General features: G+C 54.3%; 1 protein-coding gene across 1 annotated transcript; it reads right to left on the reverse strand.

The window, feature by feature from the left end:
* Positions 1 to 199: 199 nt before the first annotated feature.
* Positions 200 to 6088, reverse strand: GIPC1 (GIPC PDZ domain containing family member 1; the record flags this gene model as incomplete). Its single annotated transcript, XM_080714943.1, has 6 exons — positions 200 to 351; positions 511 to 592; positions 2632 to 2744; positions 3314 to 3494; positions 3577 to 3762; positions 5804 to 6088. 6 exons carry the CDS (start codon positions 6086 to 6088, stop codon positions 200 to 202), a joined length of 999 nt encoding a protein of 332 aa, XP_080571069.1.
* Positions 6089 to 18971: the final 12883 nt, after the last annotated feature.

An 18971-nucleotide genomic window follows, 5' to 3' on the forward strand; every position in this document is an offset into this window, starting at 1 on the left:
GTGGGGAGCCGGGCAAAGAGGCTGGGGCCCTGGCCAGGCTGAGGAGCAGGCTGTGCCAGGGCTGGGCAGGGGCCGGGCCCGGCCTCTGTGCCCCATTGTCCTGGGGCTGCTAAGCTGCAGACCCAAGCCTAGGCCCCGGTGTCCCCTCAGGGGACCCCACCAGGCCGGGCCCAGGTCCGCAGGTGGGCTGGTGAAAGTCCTAGTAGCGGCCAACTTTGGCGTCGCCAATGGCGCCCCACACGTCAAAGACAAACTCGTCCGGGAAGGCGAAGTCGCCCAGCCGCTCGTCCAGAGCCTCGGCTAGCTCATCTGGGTTCCTCTTGTCCTTCCCCAGCTCAACCATGGTGGCCGCTGGGCAGGGGGACAGAGAGAAGAAAGCTCTTTCTACCCACCCTGGAAGCCCCTCCCTGGATTTGCAGCCAGCCCCGCCAGGCCTGGGGCCCACATACCCAGCTCTGTGTCCCGATGCCCATGTAACCCCCAGCCCCGCCAGGCCTGGGGCCCACGTACCCAGCTCTGTGTCCCGGATGCCCATGTAACTTTCTAGCAGGTCGTCAACCTTCTCAATGGCCTTCTCCTCGAAGGCTGAGGGCTGAAAGCAAGAACAGGGTCATCAGCGGGGCCTGGAGACCACACCTGTAATCCCCGTACTCGGGAGGCTGAGACAGAAGGCTCGCGGGTCTGAGGACAGCCTCAGCAAGTAGTGAGGTGCTCATCAACCAAGCAAGACCTGTTTAAAAATAAAAATAGCCGGGCGTGGTGGCACACGCTTGTAATCCCCGCGCTTGGGAGGCTGAGACAGGAGGATCACACGGGTTCGAAGCCAGCCTCAGCTACTTAGTGAGGCTCTCAGCAACTTAGTGAGACCCTGTTTCCAAATAAAATAGAAAGGAGGATCACGCAGGTTCAAAGCCAGCAGCAAGCGCTGGCTTAAGAGACCCTGTTTCCAAAAATAAAGAAGTATACAATAGGTCTGGGAGTGTAGCCCGGAGATAGAAGGGTTTACAGGAACCCCAGTACCACCACTGATAATAATAATAATAATAATAATAATAATAATAATAATGAATAATAATAATAATATATAAAAAATAAAATAAGAGCTGGGCGGAGTGGCATACGCTTGTAATCCCAGCGCTTAGGAGACTGAGACAGGAGGATCAAACAGGTTCGAAGCCAGCCTCAGCTACTTAGTGAGGTTCTCAGCAACATAGTGAGATCCTGTTTCCAAATAAAGTATAAAATAAATCTGGGAGTATAGCCTGGAGGAAGAAAGCCCCTGGGTTCCACCCCCAGTACCACCAAAAAAAAATTAATAATAATAAATAAATAAGAATAAAAATAAGAGCTGGGCATGGTGACGCACACTTGTAATCCCAGCATTTGGGAGGCTAAGACCGGAGGATCACAGGTTCATGGCCAGACTCAGCTAGTTAGTGAGGCCCTTTGCAACTCAGCAAGGTCCTGTTTCAAAATACAAAATAAAAAATAGAGCTGGAGCCGGGCGTGGTGGCGCACGCTTGTAATCCCTGCGCTTGGGAGGCTGTGACAGGAGGATCGCACGGGTTCAAAGCCAGCCTCAGCTACTTAGTGAGGCTCTCAGCAACTTAGTGAGACCCTGTTTCCAAATAAAATATAAAAAAGGTCTGGGAGTATAGCCCGGAGGTAGAAAGCCTCTGGGTTCCACCCCAGTACCACCAAAAAAAAAAAAAAAAAAAAAAAAAAAAATAGAGCTGGAGGTGTAGCTCAGAGGTAGAATGACCCTGGTTTCTATCCCCAGTATCAAAATAATAAATAAATAAATAAATAAATAAATAAATAAAGCTGAGTGTGTAGCTCAGAGGTAGAATGCCCCTAGGCTCAATCCCCAGTGAAAGAAAGAAAGAAAGAAAGAAAGAAAGAAAATAACATTACCAGAGGGTGAATAAAGGTGTCACTGTGTGTTTTTTTGTTTTTGTTTTTTTGTTCTGGGAACTGGACTCAGGGGTGTTCTACCACTGAGCTACACCCCCAGCCCTTTTAGTTTAGTTGTTTTTTTTTTTTTTTTTTTGGTGGTACTGGGAGTGGAACCCAGGGGCTTTTCTACTTTAGGGCTATACTCTCAGACCTATTTTATACTTTATTTGGAAACAGGGTCTCACTAAGTTGCTGAGAGCCTCACTAAGTAGCGGAAGCTGGCTTTGAACCTGCGCGATCCTCCTGTCTCAGCCTCCTAAGCGCTGGAATTACAAGTGTGCGCCACCACGCCCGTCTAGTTTTTTGTTTTGAAACAGTCTTGCTAGGGTGCTGAGGGACTTATTAAGTTGCTGAGGCTGGCCTCAAACCTGCGATCCCCCCAATACTAGGGTTACAGGTGGGCCCCACTCTGCCCACTGTCACTATATTTATTAAGGACCCCCCCCCCCGTGGTTCCACTGACGCCCTCACCCACATTTAATCCTCACACCACCCCAGGAAGATGGTCCTGGTATCTGGAGGTGAGTCCCATTTTACGGGGGGAAAGACTGGGGCTCACTTACGCCTGGAAGGTCCCAGAGTGTGGAGGTGGCAGAAATGGATTTGCATCAAGGCTACCACCCCCAGCTAACCATGACAGCACAGGAAGCGTGCTGGGGTCTGGGGGCCACTCACCAGGTCCTCCACGGTGGCAGGTCCCCGGGACCGGAGCCGCAGAGTCCCCCGGCCAGTGCCTACTTGTGGGCCAGAGCCCGGGCGGCCGCCCCCTGAGCGCTGGCTGATCATGTCTGTGTAAAGATGGAGGGGGCCGATTTCGGCATCCTGGCCCTCCGCAGCCAGCCGCCAGGCTTCTCCAGGCTCGGGGAGCCCTGGGAAGGGCTTGGCATGGTGACAGGGCCAGCTGGGGCCAGGCTTGGAGAAATCTAGGGAGGTGACTGGCGGGGTCCCTTCTACTCCTGGGCCCGGGGGGCACAGGCAGGGGGTCCAGTCTCCCCGCCGCCGGGGGGTACAGCTAGGGGCCAAGATCAGCCCTACCTGCCTAGAGCACTGCCCTAGAGTCCCCCACCCCCACCCCAGGGACCTCGGGCCCATTCCTGAGAGTCAGTGAAGCCAGATGGAAAAGTGGGGGGGCTGGCATGGGGCAGCCAAGCCTGGCTTCTGGGGGGGTCGGCCAAGGCTGGGGGTGCCTGACTGGGCCAGTGGCTCCTGAGGGTGGGTGTGGGTAACTTCCTCCTGCCCCACACGCACTCCCAAGCCGGGCGGGGGGCCAGCACCCCCTTTCTGGGGCGGAGAGGGGCGCCCCCCCCCGTGCGCCGCGCCCCCTGCCGGCGGCCGCAGGCGCTGCAGCCGGCCTCACCGAAGGCCTTGCGCGGCTCGGTGAGCCTCAGCGAGAAGGGGCGGCCCCGCGGCAGCTCCTGGAGCAGGCGCGCCACCTCGTAGTGCCGGCAGCCCAGCAGGCTCTGCCCGTTGATGGCCTCGATCATGTCGCCCACGCCGACGAGCTGGATGTGGTCGATCACGCTGCCCTCTTTGATGCGCTGTGGGGGGCGGGGGTCAGAGCCGGCGCCCCGCCCGCCCGCCCGCCCGCCCGCCGCGCCCCAGGGAGCCCCCCCCCCGCACCTTGATGAAGGCGTAGCCCGCGCCGTTGTCGGTGATGGTGAGCCCCAGCGCGTCCTCCGACTTGAAAACCTCCACCTCCTTGCGCTGCCCCTTGACGTGCGCGAAGATGAAGTCCTCCAGCCCGATCTGGCCCCCCAGGAGCTTGTCCATGTCCACTTTGTGGGTGTTGAGGGTGCAGAACATCACCTGCGGGCGCGGGCGCGGCTCATCCTGGGGGCCCCCTCCCCCGGGGCCCCTGGCGAGCACTTGGGGATAGAGGGGAGCTGGGAAGGGGCTGGGGGGGGGGTCGCCCTTGCAGGGCCTGATCGGCCCAGACCCGGGCATCCTACCTGGAGCTGCACCTCAGCCCTTTTTGCTTTTTATTTTGAATCAGGTCTCCCTGCAGTGCTGAGGTTGGCCTGGAATCTATGATCCTCCTGTCCCGGCCTCCCAAGTACTGAGATCACAGGCGCGCACCACAACGCCCCATTTAGGAGTAGGATTTCTGTGTGTGTGTGTGTGTGTGTGTGTGTGTGTGTGTGTGTGGTACTGGGGTGGAACCCAGGGGCTTTCTACCTCCGGGCTATACTCCCACACTTATTTTATATTTTGTTTGGAAACAGGGTCTCACTAAGTTGCTGAGAGCCTCATTGAGTAGCTGAGGCTGGCTTCGAACCTGCGTGATCCTCCTGTCTCAGCCTCCCAAGCACGGGGATTACAAGCGTGCGCCACCACGCCCGGTTCTAGGAGTAGGATTTCTGTCCTTACAAAAATTCAGTGCTATTTGCAGGGAACTGACCGAGCCTGCACACACTGACCACTCAGTAAATCACTATGGGAGGAATGAAGGGTGCGTCCCTGGGTCTGCGAGGCCTCAGCCCTGCGCTGCCTCCTCCTCCTCCTCCTCCTCCTCCTCCTCTCCTTCTTCTTCTTCTCCTTCTCCTTCTTCTTCTTCTTCTTCTTCTTCTTCTTCTTCTTCTTCTTCTTCTTTTCTGGTGCTGGGGTTTGGACCCAGGGCATTCTATCTCTGAGCTAACTGGCAGCCTTCGTATGTGTGTGTGTGTGTTGCTGCTGGGGATTGAACCCAGAGGCGTTCTACCTCTGAGCTACACCCTCAGACCCACCTATTTTATCTTTTATTTGGAAACAGGGTCTCGCTAATTTGATGTGAGCCCCACTGAGCTGCCGAGGCTGGCTTCAAACCTTGACCTTCCTCTCTCAGCCTCCCAAGCACTGAGATTACAGGCATGCACCACCATGCCTGGCTGGTTTTTAATATTTTATTTTGAAACAGAATCTCGGTAGCTGGGCTGAGTGATGCAAGCCTATAATTTCAGTACTGAGACAGGAAGACTGCAGGGTTGAGGTCAGGCTCAGCAACCCAGTGAGACCCTGAGCAACTCAGCAGGACTGCTTCAACATAAAAAATAAAGCCAGGTGTGGTGGTACATGCCTGTAATCCCAGTACCTGAGAGGCTGAGACAGGAGAATGGGAAGTTTGAGGCCAGCCTCAGCAATTTAGTGAGACTCTCAACCACCTAGCAAGACCCTGTTTCAAAATAAAAACAACAATAAAGAGGTCTGGGGGTAGCCATGCATCACGGCACACACTTGTAATCCCTGTATTTAGGAGGCTGAGACAGGAGGATTGCAGGTTCTCAGCCAGCCTTGGCTACTTAGTGAGACCCTGTTTCAAAATAAAGAATGAGCCGGGCGTGGTGGCGCACGCTTGTAATCCCAGCATTTGGGAGGCTGAAAGGATCAAGGTTCGCAGACCGCCTCAGCTACTCAGTGAGGCCCTTTGCAACTCAGTGAGACCCTGTTTCAAAATAAAGAATAAAAAATAGGGCTGGGGGTGTAGCTCGCAGGCAGAACCCCTGGGTTCCATCCCCAGTACGACAAAAATGAGATAAAATAAAATAATGAAATAGGGCTGGGTTCCTAACTCAGAGGCAGATGCCCTTGGGTTCAATCCTCGGTACTAATAAATAAATAAAATAAGGCTGGAGGTGTGGCTTAGAGGTAGAATGCCCCTGGGTTCAATCCCTGACATCACAAAAAAGAAAAGCGTATCTGGCTAAGTTGTTGAGGGCCTCCCTAGGTTGCGGAGGCTGGCCTCCAGCCTGTGATCCTCCTGCCTCGGCCTCCCAAGCGCTGGATGGCAAGGCCGGGCCTCGGGCGTGGCCGGCCTCTCATCTGCCCGGGTCCTGGGGTTCAGCCCCCTTGCTCTCCCCCGCCGGCCGGGTACCTCCGCGGCGGGCAGCCGGAAGGCCTCGGCGATCTTGCAGTACAGCTCCTTGACGTTGGTAAAGCCCTCGATGCGGCCGGTGGGGCTGCCGTGCGCCAGCTGCGTGTGGAACACCAGGCGGGGCCGCAGGGCGGCGGGCGGCGGCGGCAGCCCCCCCTGGGGCGCCCCCGGCCCGCCTGCGCCCAGCGCCGGGCCCCCCACGCCCAGCCCGGCGCGGCCCGGCTCCGCCTCCTCATTCTCCACCAGCGGCGGCGCCTTTTTCCGCCGCCCCAGTCCCAGCGGCATGAGCAGGAGATGGAGACCTGCGGGGAGGCAGGGAGGCTCAGGACGGGCTCGAGGCCGGCCTCCGCGCCCTCCCTCACTGCCCGCCGGGCCCAGGGGCCGGGGCCCCGGCGCGCTCAAGGCCCTCCCGCATCTTATATCTTTTTTTTTTTTTTTTTTGGTGGTACTGGGGTTCCTGGAAGCCCTTCTACCTCCGGGCTACACTCCCAGACCTATTTTTTTTATATTTTTATTTGGAAACAGGGTCTCCTAAACCAGCGCGCGCGGCTGGCTTCGAACCTGCGCGATCCTCCTGTCTCCGCCTCCCAAGCGCGGGGATCACAGGCGTGCCCACCACGCCCGGCTCTTACATCTTATTTCTAATTTCTTTCTTTCTTTTTTTTCCCTTTGATGGTACTGGGGGTGGAACCCAGGGTCTTTCTACCTCCGGGCTATACCCCAGACCTATTTTATATTTTATTTGGAAACAGGGTCTCACTAAGTTGCTGAGAGCCTCACTAAGTAGCTGAGGCTGGCTTTGAACCTGTGCGATCCTCCTGTCTCAGCCTCCCAAGTGCAGGGATTACATGCATGCGCCACCACGCCCAGCTTACATTGTATTTTACTTGTTTGTTGGGGCTTTTTTGTTTATTTTAAGATAAATAGTATTTTCTATGGCGCTGATGCCAGCCTCAGCTGGATTAAGAGACCCTGTTTCCAAATAAAATATAAAATAGGTCTGGGAGTGTAGCCCGGTGGTAGAAGGTCCCTAGGTTCAATCCCCAGTAACACACACACACACACACACACACACACACACACACACACACACAGTATTTACTTACTTACTGAGTGGGGAGACCTGGAAATGGAGTCCAGGAGCATCCTACCTGTGACCCGCACCCTCCCTTCCTTCTTCCTTTCCATCCTTTGTACTGAGAATTGAACTCAGGAGCATTTTACCTCTGAGCTACACTCCAGCCCCCCTCCCCACCCTTTTTTTGGCAGTACTGGGGATGAAACCCATGGGTATTCTGCCTTCAAGCTACACCCCCAACCCTATTTTTTAAAAATTATTCTTTATTTTGAAACAGGGTCTCACTGAGTTGCCAAGGGCCTCACTCTGTAGCTGAGGCTGGTCACAAACCCGGATCCTCCTGTCGCAGCCTCCAAACTGCTGGGATTACAAGAGTGCACTCCCACAACCGGCTCCCACATCCCTTTTTATTGTTTATTTTTATTATTTTTTGTGGTACTGGGGGGGTGGAACCCAGGGGCTTTCTACCTCCAGGCTACCCCCCAGTCCTATTTTATATTTTATTTGGAAACAGGGTCTCACTAAATTGCTGAGAGCTTCACTAAGTAGCTGAGGCTGGCTTAAAACCTGTGTGATCATGCCGGGCGTGGTGGCACACGCTTGTAATCCCCGCGCTTGGGAGGCAGAGACAGGAGGATCGCGCAGGTTCAAAGCCAGCCGCGCTGGTTTAGGAGACCCTGTTTCCAAAAATAAAATAGGTCTGGGAGTGTAGCCCGGAGATAGACGGGCTTCCAGAAACCCCAGTACCACCAAAAACAAAACAAAACAAAACAAAACAAAAAAAAAAACCTGTGTGATCCTCCCGTCTCAGCCTCCCAAGCCTGGGATTTTAAGGGTGCGCCACCATGCCCAGCTTTATTTTTTATTTTATTTTATTTTTTTGCGGGTCTGGGGATGGAACCCAGGGGCATTTGACCTCTGAGCTACATCCCCCTGCACTATTTTTTATTCTTTATTTTGAAACAGGGTTTCACTAAATTGCGGAGGGCCTCACTAAGTAGCTGAGGCTGTCCGTGAACCGCGATCCTCCAGTCTCAGCCTCCCAAATGCTGGGATTACAAGTGTGCGCCACCATGTCTGGCTCCGGCTTTATTTTTTATTTTGAAACAGGGTCTTAGCCAGGCATGGTGGTACATGCTTGTAATCTCAGTATTTGGGAGGCTGAGTCTGGAGGATTCAAAGCAAGCCTCAGCAATTTGTAACTTAGTGAGACTCTCTTTCCAAATAAGAAATAAAATCTGGTTGGGGGTATAACTTGGAGATAGAATGCCTCTGGGTTCCATCCCCAATATCCCCCCCAAAAAAATAAAAACAGGGCCGGACGTGGTGGCACAAGCTTGTAATTCCAATACTCGGGAGGCTGAGACAGGAGGGTCGCATGTTCACGGCCAGCTTTGGCTGCTTAGTGAAACCCTTCACAACCTATTTCAAAATAAAGAATAAAAAATAGGGCTGGGGTATTGCTCAGAGATAGAAGCCCCTGGGTTTAATCCCCAGTTCCACAAAATATAAATAAATAAAATAAACTGGGTCTGGTGGTGCACGCTTGTAATCCCAGCATTCAGGAGGCTGAGACCAGAGTATTGCGTGTCACAGGACAGCCTCAGTTACTTAGCAAGGCCCTTCACAACTCAGTGAGACACTGTTTCAAAATATTAAAAAAAAAAAAAATAGCTGGGTGTGGTGATGCATGCGACCCCCCCCCACCTCGTGCTTGGGAGGCGGAGACATGAGGATTGCACAGGTTCAAAACCAGCCACGCTGGCTTAAGAGAACCTGTTTCCAAATAAAAATAAGTATAAAAATAGGTCTGGGGGTGTAGCCTGGAGATAGAAGGGTTTCCAGGAATAAATAAATAAATAAATAAATAAATAAATAAATAACAAATAGGGCTGGGGGTGTATCTCGAAGGTACAATGCCCCTGGATTCCATCCCCCGCACTGCAAAAAAAAAAAAATAAAATAAAACAAACCATAAAAATGGCTGAGAGTATAGCTTAAAGGTAGAAAGCGGCTGGGTTCAAGTCCCGTACCATTAAAAAAATAAATAAAGCTGGGCATAGTGGCGCACGCTCGTAATCCCAGTATTTGGGAGGCTGAGGCAGGAGGATCGCGCAGGATCGAAGCCAGCCTCAGCTACTTAGTGAGGCTCTCAGCAACTCAGTGAGACCCTGTTTCCAAATAAAATACAAAATAGGTCTAGGAGTGTAGCCCAAAGGTAGAAAGCCTCTGGGTTCCATCTCCAGCACCACAAACATAAGTAAATAAATAAGATAAAAAATAAATAAAGATAAAAAATAAAAATAAAGGCATTCTTACCTCTTCCCTCCAGATGGCCCTGAATGCAACTGAGCCTGGCTGGCTGCGACCAATGGCGCGTCCCCCTCCTCCCTTCCTGTCCCGAGGTCCCGCCCCTCATCACTCACCTGGGCTTACAGGCGCCTCCTTTGGGTCCTCGGTCAGCCCTCCCTCCACACGGTGTCTTGTCAAAACAGAACCGGAATGATCCTGGGGATTATTATAACTGGGGATTAAACCCAGCTGCCAGGCACTTCATAGGGGTTCGTGGCCCCAGGGCCTCCTACCTCACTTGCCGTAAAGCCACCATGGTCACCCCTGGCCGCCCCTCCCCGGCGCCCCCTCTCTCTGCAGCCCCCAGGCCCTCACACCGCTGTCCCTCCGAGGTCCCACTGACGCGCACTCTCTCATTTTTAGGTGCAATATACACTTTGTGTGTGTGTGTGTGGTACTGGGGATGGAACCCAGGGGGCATTCTATCTCCAAGCTACACCCCCTGCCCTCTATTTTAGTATTTATTTATTTTTGGTGGTACTGGGGTTCCTGGAAGCCCTTCTATATCCGGGCTACACTCCCAGACCTATTTTTTTAGTTTTGGAAACAGGGTCTCCTAAGCCAGCGTGGCTGGCTTCGAACCTGCGCGATCCTCCTGTCTCCACCTCGTGCGCCACCACGCCCGGCTTAGTCTTTATTTTGAAACAGGGTCTCACTGAGTAGTTTCAAAGGGCCTAAGTAGCTGAGGCTGTCCACGAAGCGCGATCCTCCTGTCCCAGCCTCCCACACGCTGGGATCACAAGTGTGCCACCACACCCAGCTAATACGCGCTTCTTTTTCCTTTTCTGTGCTACTGAAAAGGAAACTGAACCCAGGGGCATTCTATACCGCCACCCCTGTTTGTTTGTTTTTTCTTTAATTTTGAAACAGTCTCACCAGGTTGATGAGAGTTGTCCCTGATCCTGAGATCCTCCTGTTTCAACCTCCAAGTACTGGAATTACAGGCAAGCACCGCCATGCCCGCTCATGCTCTGTGTTTAACTGCATGGTCTGGCTTTTTTTCTTATGGATTTGTGAGAACTCTTTATATACTCTGGACACCTGTCTTATACCGGATCCCTCATCTCACCTCATGATACACAGCATGGTGAGTCTGGCACACAGTATGTACGCGCGGAAGATTTTTTTTTGTTTTTGTTTTTTGTTTTTTGGTGGTACTGGGGTTCCTGGAAGCCCTTCTACCTCCGGGCTACACTCCCAGACCTATTTTTACATTTTTATTTGGAAACAGGGTCTCCTAAGCCAGCACGCGCGGCTGGCTTCGAACCTGCGTGATCCTCCTGTCTCTGCCTCCCAAGCGCAGGGATTACAAGCGTGCGCCACCACGCCCGGCCGCGCTGAAGATTTGACAGAAAATGAATTACAAGTGAATGAAAGAGGACCGCACGCCCAACGTGCTTTGGCACTCAGTGATGGGAGGGAAGGGAAGGAAAAGGTGCAAGCCCAGCGCTCAGCCTTCTTCGTGGTCACTGCTGGCTCTAGCCACCGGGAGACAGGATGCTAAGAACACGGGTCTGGAGCCTGGCTTCAGCGCCTACTAGCTGTGTGATCTTGGCAAGCAGCTCAACCTCTCTGAGTTCGGAGGAATCCAGGCCCATCTGGAACAGTTCCTGGCACTCAATAAAGGGCAAAAATAAATTGGGCGTGGTGGTGCACGCTTGTAATCCCTGTACTTGGGAGGCTGAGACAGGAGGATCCCAGGTTCACAACTAGATTCAGCTACTTAGTGACGCCCTCCGCAACTTAGTGACACCTTGTTTCAAAATAAAGAATAAGCCAGGTGTGGTGGCCATACTTGTAATCCCAGCACTCAAGAGGCGGAGACCAGGAGATTGCGGTTCACAGACAGCCTCAACTACTTTGTGAGGCCCTCCGCAACTCAGTGAGACCCTGTTTTAAAAAATAAAAAAGACTCCTGGGTGTGGTGGCACACGCTTGTAATCTCCGCGCTTGGGAGGCGGAGCCAGGAGGATCGCACAGGTTCGAAGCCAGCCGCGCTGGCTTAAGAGACCCTGTTTCCAAATAAAAAAGTATAAAAATAGGTCTGGGAATGTAGCCCAGAGGTAGAAGGGCTTCCAGGAACCCCAGTACCACCAAAAATAAAAAATTAAAAAATTAAAAAGACTAAAAAATAGGACCGGGGGTGTAGCTCGGCGGTAGAACGCCCCTGAGTTCCATCCCGAGTACCGCAAAAAGAATAAAAAATAGGGCTGGGGCGGAGCTAGAATGCTCTTCGGTTCCATTCCCGGTACCATCAGGGGACAACAATCTATTACAGATGTTGATGATACAGAGGTTGGTGCTCGGTACTAAATACCCAGCGCCCCCTCCCCGCCTCCTCCGCCCTCTGCCTGGATGGCTGCTCCGGCCTGGGTCGCCCCAGCCCCACCTGCGCAGGGGGCCAGTGGAGGAGGAGGTCAGTGGAGGAGGAGGCCAGTGGAGGAGGAGGCCAGTGGAGGAGGAGGCCAGTGGAGGAGGAGGTCCGCCTTCCGCCTGGGTGCAGAGCCGCAGCCTCCGCTCAGCAGCTGCGGGCGGCCGGTCCCTTCACTTCCAGGGCCTCGGTTTCCTCATCTGAAAAACAGGCGGAGTTCCCATCTCTCAGCGCCCGGGTGAGGGCCTAGAGATGTGCGTGCCAGGCGTGCAGCGCGCTCCCCCCAGCCACGGAAGGAAGCTGTTATTCTCATTATTATTTTATGACTATTAGGTGCTGGAGAAGGGACCCCAGGGCAGTCTACCCCCAAGCTACCCCTCAGCCAGAGTGTATGTATCCCAGATAGCATTGCTCCTGCTCAGACCTTAAAAAGAGATCCCACCTTCGAGAGAAAAAAATACCACAACAAAAATACCCTCCTTCCCGGGATCCCCACCCCCACAGGAGGCCACTTCTGCCCAGCGCTGCCCATGCCCGGGCCTCTGCCTGGCCCGCTTCTCTCCATTTTTGTGCTGGAGATGGAACCGACGGGCACTGGACCTCTGAGCCACACCCCAGCCCGGCCCCATTTTGTTTTGGTGGTAAAGGGGAATGAACCCAGGGGTGCTTTACCTCTGAGCTACACCCCATCCCTATTTTATTATGAAACAGGGTCTCACTTGTTGCTGAGGCTGGCCTTGAACCTGTGATCCTCCAATCTAAGCCTCTTAAGTACTGAGATGACTGGCCTCTGCCATCATGCCCGGCTCCAATAGCACTATTTTATTTTACTTTATTTTTTTGTACTGAGGACTGAACCCAGGGGCATTCTACCTCCGAGCAACACCCCCAGCCCTATTTTTTAGTCCCTATTTTGAAACAGGGTCTCACTGATTTGCAAAGAGCCTCACTAAGTAGTAGCAGAGGCTGACCTCAAACCACGATCCTCCTGTCTCAGCCTCCCAAGTACTGGGATCACAAGCTTGCACCATTATGTCGGGCTTATTTTTATTTTTTAATTTTTGGTGGTACTGGGGGTGGGACCCAGAGGCTTTCTACCTCCAGGCTATACTCCCAAACCTTTTTTATATTTTATTTGGAAACAGGGTCTCACTAAGTTGCTGAGAGCCTCACTAAGTAGCCGAGGCTGGCTTTGGACCCGTGCGATCCTCCTGTCTCAGCCTCCCAAGCGCGGGGATTACTAGCGTGCGCCACCACGCCCGGCTTTATTTTTATTTTGAAACAGGATTTCACCAGGTTAATGAGAGTCTCACTACTTGCTGAGGCTATTATCAAACCTCTTGTATCAGCCTCCCAGGTACTGGGATTACAAACATGCACCGCTATGCCTGGCTTTCTTTTTTCTTCTTCATTTCTTTATTTATTTTTAACTTGGAAACAGGGTCCCGTTAAGTTGCTGAGGCTGGTCTTGAACCTGCGATCCTCCCGTCTCAGCCTCTCAAGTACTGGGATCACAGGTGTGCGCCATTGCTCCTGGCTCACTCGTGTTATTCACTCCAGCTCAAGTCGCCTTCTCACAGCACACCCCTACCCAGTCACCAGGATGCTGACCCCTTATTTCATTCACAGCCCTTCAGCACCATCTACAATGATCTGACACTTCTTCCTTTTTTTTTTTTTTTTTTTTTTTTTTTTTGCGGGTCTGGGGATGGAACCCAGGGGCATTCAACCTCCAAGCTACACCCCAGCCCTATTTTTTATTCTTTATTTTGAAACGGGGTCTCACTGAGTTGCAGAGGGCCTCACTAAGTAGCTGAGGCTGTCCGCGAACCGCGATCCTCCTGTCTCAGCCTCCCGAGTGCTGGGATTACAAGCGTCAGCACCACGCCCGGCTTGTTACCTTTTTGTTAACTTATTTTTTGTTTGTTTTGCCTTTGCCCCCCAACCCGCAGTGCTCCAAAAGCAGGGCTATTTTACTTTGGTACTGTGGATTGAATCTAGGGCATTCTACCTCAGAGCTACACCCCAGCACGATTTTCTCTTTGACTCTCAGACTCTCAGCAAACTAGTGAAACCCTGTTTCAAAAAAACAGCAAAAGCTGGGCGTGGTGGCGCACGCTTGTAACCCCAGCATTCGGGAGGCGGAGACAGGAGGATCGCGGTTCGCGGACAGCCTCAGCTACTTAGTGAGGCCCTCTGCAACTCAGTGAGACCCGGTTTCGAAATAAAGAATAAAAAATAGGGCAGGGGGTGTAGCTCGGAGGTCAAATGCCCCTGGGTTCCATCCCCAGACCTGCAAAAAAAAAAAAAAGAAAAGCAAAAACCAAAAAATAAGACGGGTGTGGTTACATTGGCTTGTAATCCAGCATTTGGGAGGCTGAGACAAGAGGATCACGGTCTGTGGACAGCCTCAGCTACTTAGTGAAGCCCTTTGCAACTCAGTGAGACCCTGTTTCAAAATAAAGAATAAAAAATAAAGATATAAAAATGGAGGTGTAGCTCGGAGGTAGAGTGCCCCTGGGTTCCATCCCCAGTACCAAAGAGAGAGAGAGAGAGAGAGAGAGAGAGAGAGAGAGAGAGAGAGAGAGAGAGAGAGGGAGGAGAGAGAGAGAGAGAGGAGAGAGAGAGAGAGAGAGAGAGAAGAGAGAGAGAGAAATAGGAGAGACAGAGAGACAGAGAGAGAGAAGAGAGAGAGGAGTGTTGGTGTCCAGGTGTGTTGGTGCACACTTGTAATCTCAGTACTTGGGAGGCTGAGGCAGGAGGATCCCAGGTTTGCAGCTAGCCTCAGCTACTTAGTGAGACCCTCTGCAATTTAGTGAGACTGTTTCAAAATAGAGAACAAAATATAGGGATTGGGGTTGTAGCTTGAAGGTAGAATGCCCTTGGGTTCAATCCCCAGTATTGAAAAAAAAAAATTGCTGGGTGTGGTGGTGCACACCTATAATTCCAGTAGTTTTGGGAGGCTGACACCGGAGGATCACAGGTTTGTAGCCAGCCTCAGCAACCTCGTGATGCCCTCTGAAATTTAGTAGAACCCTGTTTCAAAATAAAAAGTTAAAGCCGGGTGTGGTGACACATGTTTGTAATCTCAGTAACTGGGAGGCTGAGACAGGAGGATCGCAGGTTCGCAGCCAGTCTCAGTTACTTAGTAAGGCTCTCTGCAATTAATGAGACCCTGTTTCAAAATAAAGAATAAGCCTGGTGTGGTGGCGAACGCTTGTAATCCCCGCGTTTGGGAGGCGGAGACAGGAGGATCATGCAATTTTGAAGCCAGCCATGCTGGCTTAAGAGACCCTGTTTCCAAATAAAAAAAAATATAAAAATAGGTCTGGGAGTGTAGCCTGGAGGTAGAAGGGTTTCCAGGAACCCCAGTACCACCAAATATCGGGCTGGGGGTGTATCTTGGAGGTAGAATGACCGTGGATTCAATCCCAAGTACCGCAAAGTAAATAAATAGAATAAAAAAATAAAAATAAGGCTTGGGATGTGGCTCAGAGGTAGAATGCTCCTGGGTCCAATCTCCAGTACCACACACACTGACAGGCTGGGCCACTTAGTGAGGCCCTGTTTAAAAATAAAAAATAAGCTGGGCTTGGTGGCTCATGCTTGTAATCCCCGCACTTGGGAGGCTGAGACAGGAGGATCACACAGGTTCGAAGCCAGCCTCAGCTACTGAGTGAGGCTTTCAGCAACTTAGTGAGACCCTGTTTCCAAATAAAATATAAAATAGGTCTGGGAGTATAGACTGGAGGTAGAAAAGCCTCTGGGTTACACCCCCAGTACCACCAAAAATAAATAAAATAAGGCTGGGTGTGGTGGCGCACATAATCCCAGTACTTGGGAGGCTGAGGCAGGAGGATCCCAGTTTAGTGGCCAGCCTCAGCTACTGAGTGAGGAGCCTTGGCAATTGAGTGAGGCCCCCTCCACAACTCAGTGAGATCTTGTTTTAAAATAAAAAATAAAATAGGTAGGGAGTGTAGCTCAGAGGCAGAATGCCCCCGGGTTCAATTCCCAGCACACACACAAAATAAAAAGACCAAAAACTAAAAAGGGCTGGGGGTGTAGCTTAGAGGTAGAGTGCCCCTGGGTTCAATCCCCAGTAACACACGCGCGCGCACACACAGGGGATGATCTGGGGGTCTTATTTCCTGCTCTGACTCCCCTCCTGTAAGTCCCCCCACCGCCACGTTGCAGGAGCTGTGACCCTGGCCTCTGGCTTTCCCAGGAAGAGGAGGGAAGATGCTGGAGAATTCCTGCATCCTACTTCGCCTCCCGGGAAGGCACCTGGAAGCCAAGTGATGGCTGCAGGAAGTAGGCTCGGGCTCCTGGGAGCTCGCAAAGCTGCGGGCACCACGCCCTGGCTCCCCCTCCAGCGAGGATTGCTTTGGAGAGAAGGAAGGTGGCAGCCTCTTCTGATTCACTCTTGAAAAACCGGCTCCTGAGAGGTTCTGGGGAGAACGCCCACTGCCCTTGGCCCGGGCTGCCCAGGCCCAGGAGGCCCAAGGGCCTGGACTCCAGCAGGGGCTCCGCCCACTTCCCTTACAGATGGCAGCTGTCACTTTCTTTTTCTTTCTTTTTTTGGTACTGGGGATTGAACACAGGGACATTCTACTTCCAAGCTATACCCCCAGCCCGGTTTTATTTTTTTATTTTGAATCAGGGTCTCACTAAGTTGCGGAGGCTGTCCTGGACCCTGTGATCCTCCAGTCTCAGCCTCCCAAGTACTGGGATTCCGGCCCTGGGCCCCCAGCTCAGCTACAGATGTAACTTTCTTCTCAGAACTTCAAAGATTCTGGCCTTGCCTTCCCAGCTCAGGGAAGAGGGGACTTGAGACCAGCTTCCTGTTTAAGTGACTTGTGACCCCTGGGTGGGCAGGAAGCAGAAACCAGTGTTGTGGCCCAGATGGGAGCACCCGATGGTGGTGACGCGTTTGGGAGCAGGTCAGCAACACCTGAGCGCCCCAACCTCTGGGTCTCTGGTCTGATGGAGGAAGGAGACTCCATTTCTGGACCCAAGGGTGCAGTTCAGAGCCCCAGATCTGCCACCTACAGCTGTGTGACCTTGGGCATGCCACTCACCCCCTCTGGGCATGCTGCCTCCCCTCTGAAAGAACTTAGCAGCCCCTCCCACGAGGTGTTTTGATTCAATCATCTGCACGGTAAATGCAGACACGGAAGAGCTCAACAAATGCTAGGCTGGTGAGCTTTTCTTAATCACCACCATCATCATTATCAGCAGCCGCAGCCGCGGCCGCGGCATCACTGCCCAGACCCCAGACCCCGGGGGGTTTCCAAGCGACCAGCTCTGGGGAGGTGCCCGGGCAGGAGTCAGGAATACCGGCCCCGCGCCTGCGCCCACCGGGACCCGGGCTGTCCCGACCAGGAACGAGGATCGGGGGCCCGGCGAGGACCCTGCCCAGCGGCCGGAGGCGCCGGCCCTTGCCAACTTCGGAAAGCGATCTGTCCGGCTGGCAAGGAGTCCGAGGCATCCCGGCGCCCAGTCTGGACCTCCAGCTGCGTCCACGCAGCCGACCCCACCGGGCATGATCTGCCGGCCCCACGCGGGTCCGCGGGCCCCGGGGCCCGCTCTGGGGTCCCCGGCTTGGGGCACTCACCTGAGCCGCCGTCGCCGCCCTGGGGTGCCCGGCGCGGCCCTCCGCAAACTCCGGCCGGGCCTCTCCCGCAGCCCGGCAGGGGGCGGGGCGGGCGCCCGAGGCTAGCCAATCAGAATCGGCCTCCCGGCGCCCGCGGCCAATCCGCGGCGTCCTGCTTGGGGTGGGCCCCACAGACACATTCCGGAGGGATCCCTCCGCCGCGCCCAGCTGCCCGGGCTCCCCCGCGGCGCGGCGCGGTGGGCCGTTCCGCCCCGCCTGAGCCGCGGCGGGCTGAACCACTGCGGGGCCGCGGAGGGGGAGCTCGGGCTGCGCCGCGGCCAATCCCGGGGGAGGAAGGAGATGCGCGGCCAATGGGCGGCCGGGAGCCCTGGACCACGTGCTGCCGGCCGAGCGTCCCTCCGGGGGGCCGAGTGTTCAGGGGCGGGGGCCTGGCCGTGGGAGTCAGGTGACGACCAGGGTGAGTTTCGGGAGAGGATGAGAACTCCCAAGGTCCAGAAAAATCAGACCTTTTAGGAGGCCCCAGAGGGGGCTGAGGGCAGTCCCCAAGCCATTTTCCCGCCTGGCCTTCTCTGTCCCGGCCCGCCATCCTCGGAAAGAATGAAAAGATGCATTCATTCGAGGCGGGGCGGGAGGGGGACGGAGATGAATAGGTAGGGTCCCGAATGCCCTGCTTTCTGGGGGTGCACAATGGACAAAGGCCTCATTCACTCGTCCATTCAGCCTTCAAAGGCGTAATGTGCCCCCTGCGCCGTGCCAGGCTCTGTCTTACCTCTGCAGATATATCCACAAGAATGTGCTCCTGGTGTGTGTGTGTGGGGGGGTGAGAACCACACCAGCCTAAGAGGACGATCTCTCGCAAACTGGCAAAGCCTCGTAGAAAGGCGCGAGGCAGCGGAAGAGCAGGGCAGGGACGGGCCACGCGCGCTTAGTTGGGCATCTGCTATGGCTAGGTCGCAGGCAGTAGGCAGGCCTCAGGGCATTGACCACTCCTAGGTCGGTTGCTCCATGTATCCGAGGCTGAGTGGCTCTTGTCCACCATTGCCCCCTTCCCCTAGGTCCCGCACCCACTTTTCCTCCAGCACCGCACCCCTCTCTTCCCCTACACATGGGCGCCTGTGCATCTCAGCAAACCCGCGTGGCTGAATGAGCCAGGTAGAGCTCGCCAGTCCTCAGGTGGGCGCAGGTCCAAGAAACAAAGACGCACCTGCAGCAGGCTAGGACTCCCAGTTCCCGGGACAGAAAGGACTTTCCCGCTGCAGATCTAAGCTGGCCAGCCCGGCAGCGGGTCTCTGCGTTCTGGGTGTTGAAGGTCTTGGAGGCACCTAATTCGGTGCCTCAGCTCTGGCAGGGCTTCAGTGCATGACAGGGTCTCTGCAGTCCCCAAGGAGAGCTGCCCCCGGCAGCCCCACCTGCACCTGGAGGCCGGCAGAGGGGAAAGGGAGCCCAGGCCTCGGGTTTGGCAGCTGCCGGCTGCGCGCGCCCCACCCACCTAGCAAACACTGGATCCCCATAGCCCTGGCAACGGCACAGCTCTTGTCCCGCTCTTCCTGTTCTCTCGACCTCTGCCACCTCCATTGAAGCAGGCAGTTGTCTCGGCTGGGCCGGTGCCCACAGCCCTACCTGGGTCTGGCATCGCGGCTGCTCCTTCACACCTGGGGAGGGCGAGGCGGGGCCTCAGGGGCAGCAACACCCAGGCTGCAAAGAACTCTTGACTGATGAGAAGTGCCCAGAGGACAGGGTCATGGGTTTGCCC

Source organism: Muscardinus avellanarius (assembly GCF_963383645.1).
Source record: "Muscardinus avellanarius genome assembly, chromosome: 18".
Taxonomy (NCBI): Eukaryota; Metazoa; Chordata; class Mammalia; order Rodentia; family Gliridae; genus Muscardinus; species Muscardinus avellanarius.